This window comes from Carlito syrichta, unplaced genomic scaffold (assembly GCF_000164805.1).
Source record: "Carlito syrichta isolate Samal-C Ts95f unplaced genomic scaffold, Tarsius_syrichta-2.0.1 Scaffold240482, whole genome shotgun sequence".
NCBI classification, from domain to species: Eukaryota; Metazoa; Chordata; class Mammalia; order Primates; family Tarsiidae; genus Carlito; species Carlito syrichta.
In genome coordinates, this window is record NW_007184578.1 from 21,781 (window position 1) to 29,960 (window position 8,180).

At 52.6% G+C, this 8,180-nt stretch overlaps 1 protein-coding gene across 5 annotated transcripts in view; it reads left to right on the forward strand.

Annotated features, from left to right (window-relative positions):
• Positions 1-8,180, forward strand: part of TNK2 (tyrosine kinase non receptor 2) — a 40,605-nt gene that overhangs the window by 16,004 nt on the left and 16,421 nt on the right. For 3 of the 5 annotated variants that reach the window (XM_008051870.2, XM_008051868.2, XM_008051869.2), the window contains 3 exons: positions 4,046-4,226; positions 5,222-5,292; positions 7,157-7,378. In XM_008051870.2, coding sequence (XP_008050061.1) covers positions 4,064-4,226; positions 5,222-5,292; positions 7,157-7,378 — 456 coding nt within the window. In that variant the 5' untranslated portion in view covers positions 4,046-4,063. Of the gene's footprint in view, positions 1-246; positions 423-4,045; positions 4,227-5,221; positions 5,293-7,156; positions 7,379-8,180 lie in introns of those variants that run through there. The other 2 variants (XM_021709500.1, XM_021709501.1) reach the window with 2 other exon arrangements.

The window sequence follows — 8,180 nt, forward strand, 5'->3', positions numbered from 1 at the left end:
GGGGAAGCCAGGGAGCGGGGCTGGAGCTGTGACCACTGCACTGGAGAGACGACAGAGAAGCAGGACAGAGGACCCAGGCTGTAGCCAGCAGGAGAAGATCTAATCTGTTCCTTGCCAGACTGGCCAGCTGTGGAAATCCAGCCGTGCTTGCAGCAGAACAGAGGGCCCACCCCGTTCTTCTGCCCCATTTCCTGCCCCCAGTGTGGGATTTGGGCGACTCCTGGGACAGACCCCTGGCCAACTTCCCTTCTGGGCAGAGTGTGAATCTCAGGAGCTGAGACCCTTGCTCATCCACTTCCTGGGCCAAAGCCCCCAGTGCTGCTCAGGGGTCCAGCTCTGAGGAGATGCCGGCGGCTCGTCGGTTCCCTGGCCTAGAACTCTCCTTCCCTCTCCTGGCTAGACTGCGACGACGCCTGTACACAGTGAGTGAGGGGCTGAGGCAGGGGCCTGACTGGCTGGGGACCCGGCTGACTCCTTAACACCAGCGCTTGACTGAGGGGCAGAGAGCAGGACTGGGAATGGGCCGAGGAAATCTCCAGTGAGGGCTTGACTGGGGTCTTGGCCAAGTGGCCTTCTCTTCGGCTGCTGCATTAATTCTTCCTGGTTAGAAAGAAAAGTGCACACTTGCACACTGACCACAGAGTGGTGTCAGGCACAGGTGTGCAGATCCTGCGTGGTGCTAGGGGCCAGGCACACGCAAAAGTGGAGACTATCTGAGGCCATCTGGTTGGGGGGAGTGTTGCAGCCATGCTCTGTGCTTCACAAAGAAACTCAGGCTGGAGGGGGAGCTGGGGAGGGGAGGTTATCGGGGTCGCCCTGGGCTTCACAGTGGAAACTGGACTGGCACCCTGACTCCTTCCCTCATTGGGATCCCAGTGTTCTTCCCAGTCTTCCCACACAGTCCCCCTACGCAGAGCAGCCTTGTTGCTGGGGTCGGGGGACAGGGAGGGGGCGTACAGCTGAGTGGGGAGGTTTGTTAGCGGGTGTTTCAGGGAAAAGGAGCAGGCTAGCCTGTGCTTTCTGAATAGCTTTGGGGATGGGGGCTCTGGGTCTCGCCCAGCCCTGACCACCAGGACAAGGCTTTGAGCTGTTTTCAGGAGCCCAGAGGAGGGTAGGAATGGGAAGGTTGGAACCCTGGGGCTTGGGGGGTGCCGAAGAAGAGGAGGGGGCACAGACTGCTTGCCCTGCTGGGGGCTAGGAGCCATCTTAAGGCTGAGCCTTGTAGGAGTGGGACCACTTTGCTCCAGGGGACAGGGCAGCGGTGGCGGAAGTGTAAGCTGGCCCTGCCTTGCCAGGCCGTGGGGAGAAACTGCCTAAGCCAGTGATTTCACAGTGCACCTATGGGCTTTCTTCTGTCCTCTTCAGTCCCACACCTCCTTTTTTTGTAAACAGATGATTTTGTAGAGGATAAATAAGTTAATACACAAAATGCTTGGAACTGTGCCTGGCATATAGTAACTGTAGTTGAAGTGATAGGTGTGATTTTTATTGTTACTGTTCTTAAATAAATAGAAATATACTTACTAACTCTATATATAGAGTCAAACAACATTATGCCGACTACAGTATAAAGGAGAGATAAAAGGAAAGTAATTTATGACATTTGTTGTGTTCTCTTTTGTTTTCAGTTGGGGTGTCACTCTGTACTTTCTTGGCACAATCATGGCTCACTGCAACCTTGACCTCTTGGGGTCAGGCAATCCTTTCTCCTCAGTCTCCCAAGCTGCTAGTACTACAGGCACACACCACTATGCCCAGCTAATTTTTTTGGTAGAGACAGGGATCTCACTATGTTGCTCAGGCTGCTCTCAAACTCCTGGCCTCAAGCCATCCTCCTGCCTCAGTCTCCCAAAATGCTGGGATTGCTGGTATAAGCCACCACACCTGGCACACTAGATGACATAATGAGCAGTCAGATTCTGAGACCTCGGGTAGACACACCATGAAGGTAACACCTGCAAGTGCTGCCTGAGAGGGGAGTCTTGAAGTCATAAGAGTGGGTTGCCTTCACTGACATTTTTCTAAACAATGGACTTCTGCTGTGTCCTGAACAAAGCAGAGTTCATTTTCCCCTTGGTTTACACAGCTGTTCCATTCCAGGCACATTTAGCGTATACTGAAACTATAGAAGTACTTTCTTGGTCATATGTGGGATTTGAGTCTAGGTTTTCACAATTATAAATAAGTTCCCACCTGCATGAATTGAGTTGTGTGGGATTTTGGACAGTGTGTAAGACTGTCCTGTTCATGGTAGGAAAATTCATGTTCTTGTCCCAAAACCACCCACTAAATGTGCCCCCCAAACATAGTGACAGCCAAAATTGTCCTCTGGGGGCTCTGCAGCCTCCACGAGAACCATCCAAAGAAAGGGTTACAGCTTCAAGTTTGGAAAGGATCTGACTGGCCCAGCTGCCTGGCCCAGTTGCCTTGGTGGAAGAGCCAGGATTTGAACTGAGGGTTTCTCATTCCTGCTTGTCACTCTTTGTACTTCCCCTGGCTGCCTGGGAAAGTCTGAACTGGCACTGTTGGCAGGACCACTGGGAACTGTGAGGGCAGGAGGCTCACGCTGGGCCTGGGTTGTGCGTGCCTGCTTCTCTTAGTGCATCTTTCTGTGAGGCAAAAGGGAAGAGACCACCTCTCAGTTGGGCAGGGGGATGGCTTGGCCCCTAGCCAGACAGCTGGCCTTTTTCCTTGTGCCTGTCTTCCTCATTGGGGATTGAGCATGGTCCAGGGGCTGGCCTGGCCAAGCCCTCGGCTCTGAAATGTCTTATTTGGACAGGAATGGGTTTGGTGTCCAGTGGGTCAGCCTGCTTAGCTTTGAAGGTGCCACCAGCCTATTTTTCTGGGCCCAAGAGCATGGAGGTCAGAGGCCACTCACTGGTACCCATTTGCGGATTGTGGCCTGCAGATGTGTTTTATTTGGCCAGCACAGTGTATGTGTGTGCACGTGTGTGTGTGTATTTCAAACTTGAACTAGTTGACATTAAAAAGTCAGGTGAAAGATATAATGTTAAGTGAAAACAAGAAGCAGAATGGCACAGGAAATGTGTATTTGTGTAGGGGAGAGACAGTCTGGAAGGGTTTGTAAAAGACATCTTTGACAGCTGGCCTTGGGGATGGGGAGCAAGGCGGCCGTGTAGCCGGGGAGGGATTGAGACTTTATGGCTCCTGTATGCCTTTTGAATATTTTACCATGTGCATAGGTTGTCACCTTTTAAGAAAAAAAAATAATGGTGACATTTCACATATAAATTCACATTTCTGTTATTTCTTGGAAAGAAATGGAAAGCTTTGACAACACTGGCCGTAGTCTCCTGTGACAGTCGTTGACAGGAGCTAAACTCCCTGTTGGGTTTTGGTCTGAAAGCCTCCCCAGTCCCCACCCTTCCCTCTTGACTCACACATGCTATGGCCCCATAGGGACTTGAGTTGTGGCTGTAGAGCGGTCTTTGGATTGTTGGGAGAGGATCTGGCATTGGGAGGAACTTAGCCTTGAGCTCATCTGGTACTGAGATCTCTCTGTGGGATCCATCAGATCTCAGGAGTCCATGGGCAGGTCTCAGGGGATACTGCACCCCCAAAAAAACTTTATTAAAACTTTAGGAGTAAGAATGTGACCGTTCATTTTTATCAGATTTTATTTCTTTTTTTTTTTTGGAAAACTGGATTATTAAGAGGACAGAAAAGCTCCCACAGTGGGAGGGGACCCGAGTGGGTGCCCTTTATCAGATTTTCAAAGGGCTTGTGGCCCCTAGAGACTTTAAGATCTGGAGACTTTAAAGACATGGGCATAGACGGGTTGACCTCAAGTCACTCAGCCACAGATCCCAGATTTGGGGAATCAGACCCAACTCCTCCCTTGTAGCTGGAAGACTGGGGGGAAGCGAGTACAGGCTGTTCTGTAGAGCTGTTCTTAGGAGCAAGAAGGTGGTATAAATCCTTCCAGGCAGCACTGTGTAGGATGTGCGAGCCCAGGACACTCAGGGGCAGGCCCCGATTGCCTCCCTGCAGCCCTTGTCCCTGAACCGCCCTTCCCCTCCCACAGAGGCTGGGGAGCAGCAGCATGCAGCCGGAGGAGGGCACAGGCTGGCTGCTGGAGCTACTGTCCGAGGTGCAGCTACAGCAGTACTTCCTGCGGCTCCGCGATGACCTCAACATTACCCGCCTGTCCCATTTTGAATATGTCAAGAACGAGGATCTGGAGAAGATTGGCATGGGTCGACCTGGTAGGTGGAACATTGGCCTTGCCCCCCGCCCCCCCACGACCCCCAGAGTTCATAAGGATGACCGAGCACATGGAGGAAGCCCCCCCAGATTTACTCCACGGGGTGGCAGCTGAGAATGCTGTCTGCCTGGGGTGGGGTAGGAGGGACTCCGTGGATGCTGCAGCAGGAGTACAGTGAGAACAGTTTGCAGGTGTGAAGGTGAATGGAGTCTGAGGAGGATGGTCTTACTTAAAGCTCTGGCTGCTCGGGATTCACTAGTTCGTTCTGACATTTGTAGGGTGTATTTCCTCGATCTTCCCCTCTTTTATAAGCATCTGTTTGATGTTCTGAACACTGGGTGGACAATGTCTAGAGGCCTGTAGAGAAGAAAGATACAAACTCTCAGATGGTTTGTGCTCCTTCCCTGTGTCTCTTCCTCCCTCCCCTCTCCTTCCCCTCCTCTGCTCTCCCCCCAACGCAGATTTAACTCATTTCTTATCTTTGTATTTAAACTAAAAGTAGGGGCTGTAGCATCTAGAAGTCATGGTGTTCTTCATAGAACATTAGAAACCTATTAGAAAATTCAACTTAAAATTGCTAACTAGGTAATTGCTAAATTAAACACCGACTTAATGCCGTTTTGGCTTGGATAGTTGATGTCTAATGCCAGTAGCATCAGAAAATTTTATGGGGAAAAAAACCCCTCAGAATTGAGAAAACCCTACCCAGAGAAAATCCTACCCATTACCTTGCTCATTCCTGAGAGCTGAAAGAGACCACTACTATTCCTGTTTGTGGTTAGGTGCCTCCATCCAGTTCAAGAACCACTGCTTAGAAGTGGAATGTAGGGACCATCTGGTCCATTGAGGCTCCTGGTTAGTCGGGATTGATTTCATTGGCATCATCATGCTGGGCAATATCTGGTGGGGACAGAGGAAGCCCACGGGGTGGGCTGCAGCCTCTCTAGGGGCGGTGAGCTGTCTTATCACCACCCCATTCCCCTTGTCTCCCCGCAGGCCAGCGGCGGCTGTGGGAGGCCGTGAAGAGAAGGAAAGCCATGTGCAAACGCAAGTCGTGGATGAGCAAGGTGGGTGAGGAATGGGGAGGGGCAGCCTCAAGGGCCTGGCTCTGCTCTCAGTCCTAGGAGCCTTCCCCCGCTCCCCGGCAGGTGTAATCTCGCCATGTCCCATCGCACTTTGTCCAGGCCTCCCTCCTCCGGGGTCTTATCGGGCAGGGCACTTGTAGAGCTGCCCAGCTAAGTGTCTGTCTCCGCCAGATACAGACATGTGAGCAGCCTGTGTGCAGGGAGGTCTTCACAGACCCTCTCCAAGTGCCTGGAGCAGGAACTCGCTGACAAGTACGCCTTAACTTAGCCTTGCTCTGTCTGAGTGTTGGGGCCAGTGTCCAGAGTAGGGTGGCAAGGCCTGTCTGGCCCAGGACATCTTTACTCCCCTCCTCCCTCTCCCTCTAGTCTCTAGGCTTGTCTGGTCATCTGACCCTGTTGACAGCTTCCTTCCCCTACAGCCTGCCCTCACCCCCCCCCACTGTCCTAATTTGGGTCTGTGGTGTAGTGAGTCCCTGGTCTGACTCAGTGGAACTTTGCCCATTGTCTGGAAGACAATGAGAGAGGAAGTGAGCCAGCCACGGCCTTCCCTCCCCACTTCTGGCCTCAGGGCTGGGGTGAGTGATAGGCAGGGCAGAACAGCTGGATTGGGATTGGGCAGCAGAGATTTTCTGACTGCAATTCGGCAAAGGGGCCGTCTCCTGGGATCCTGGGACCTTTTCTGGGAACGCTGTCCTGGTCCCTTGCCCAGGTTTTAGGGAAGGATGACATGTGGAGGAGGTTGAGGGCAGGAGAGAAGAGCAGTATGGTTTGCCAGGATTCACTGGCTCGTGGTAGATCCCTGGGTAGCAGTGACCCCTTCAGACTTGAGTCATGTCTTCAGATGCTGCCCTCCCTGCCCAGCTCACCTGGGCTGTGGAGAGGGCCCCGAGGTAGTGACTGCAAAGGGCCTTGCAGCCAGAACGTTGCTTGCAGACGTAAGGAATCCCAGTTACTGGGAGGAAGGACAGAGCAGAGGCCAGGAGAGGCCCTTGGATTTGAGACACCCCTAGTCCATATGGATAAGGCTCTGCCGACTTTGGGGCTATGGGGCTCGAACTGGGAAGTCTGCAGTCTGAAACTGAGACTTTGGGTGCCCCAGGGGAGGTGGCCGAGTCAGACAGGTGTGCCAGCTCTGACCCACATGGCCTCCTTCCTCTGGTCCCTTGACCTACGCCCCGCTCCCTCTCCAGCCTGGGCCTCAGAGTCCTCCCCACTCCCTCAGCTTAGGCGCCCCTCCAGAAACCCAGCTGTCTTCCCGGGCCCTTCCCCAGCAAAGACTAGCTTCATCTGAACCACACACACGCACTCACGGTTCAACCTCAGACTAAAATTATCCTCTCCCCTGGGCAGGATGAAGGGCAGCCGACTCCCTAGGGAGGTTGGAGACAGACAGCACCAAATGGTCAGCCCAGAGAAGGGGCCAGGGCTAAAAATGGACAAGGAGGTGTTTGTGGAGGGCCCCTCAGGCTCCTGCCCCATCAATGCGGGTTAAGGCTGGAGTCTGTGTTGGGCAGGGGGTACAGGAAGGGAGAGGTGGGGCAGAGGCACTGGGAGGAGACTCAGACCTTAGTGTGTGTGGTGCCTGATGGGCTTTGAACTATCCCTGTCTCCGCGACTGGGTGTGGGGCCACAGCAGCCACAGGCTGCATGCCTGTCAGTCTGTTTCTAGTACCTACCCTGAGGCCGTGGGTTCCTGTTTGGGGGGTACTCTGGAGGGAGTATGGGCCTCCTGCCAGGCTGTCCCCTGGTGACTGAGCCAGGGACCACAGGTGGACCCAGCACCTCTGAGGGACCTAGTGACTGGCTCTGGGCTCTGGGTTGCATCTGCCTGGCTGCCTTCAAACAGGTGTTCAGTGGAAAGCGACTGGAGGCTGAGTTCCCCCCTCATCACTCTCAGAGCACCTTCCGGAAGACCTCACCCACCCCAGGGGGCCCAGCAGGGGAGGGGCCGTTGCAGAGCCTCACCTGCCTCATCGGGGAGAAGGACCTGCGCCTCTTGGAGAAACTGGGCGACGGCTCCTTTGGCGTGGTGCGCAGGGGCGAGTGGGACGCACCCTCGGGGAAGACGGTGAGCTCTGCCAGTTGGCGCCAACGAGATGGTCCTGAGGCTGGAAGGGCTCTTCTTCCACTGCCAGGATGTACATGAGACTAGGGACAGGTCGCAAAGTGTCTCACCCTGGAGTCTATGCTTAGGTTTAACTAAGCACTTTGTTTTTTTGATTATAAAAGGAGATTATTACACAAGTTTGGAAACCTTTTGAAAAATTAAAAAAAATTTTTGCCTGTCATCCCACCACTCAGAGGGAACAGAGTCACTATTTCTGTTTCTTTTCCTCCTCAGATATTTTGTTGGATTTGGTTAAGATACAGATTTTAAGATTCAACTTTTGAGATCTTTTCCTTTCTTCTTGGCATACATTTAAATTTTTTTCCCTGAGGGACAACACATTCACACAGAAGCATACAGTCCTTAAGTGACTTTTTACATCTGCATAGACCCATTTAGCCACTGCCCAGATCCGGTGGGATTTTGAGCCCCAAAAGGTGTCCTCGTGCCTCCTCTGCTCAGTATCCCCTTCTTCCAGGGGAAGCTAGTGTTCTGACTTGTGGCACCATAGATTAGTTTTCCTTCTACACCAAGAACACTCCTCATGTTCCATTTTATTATTTTTAATTATTTTAATTATTTTTTTTTCTGAGGTAGTGTCTCCCTCTGTGGCCCAGGCTGGGGTACGGTGGCATGAGCATGGCTCACCGACCTACTGGCGTCAGGTGATCATTGTGCCTCAGGCTCACGAGTAGCTGGGACTATGGATGCACACCACTATGCCTGGCTGATATATATATATATATATATATATATATATATT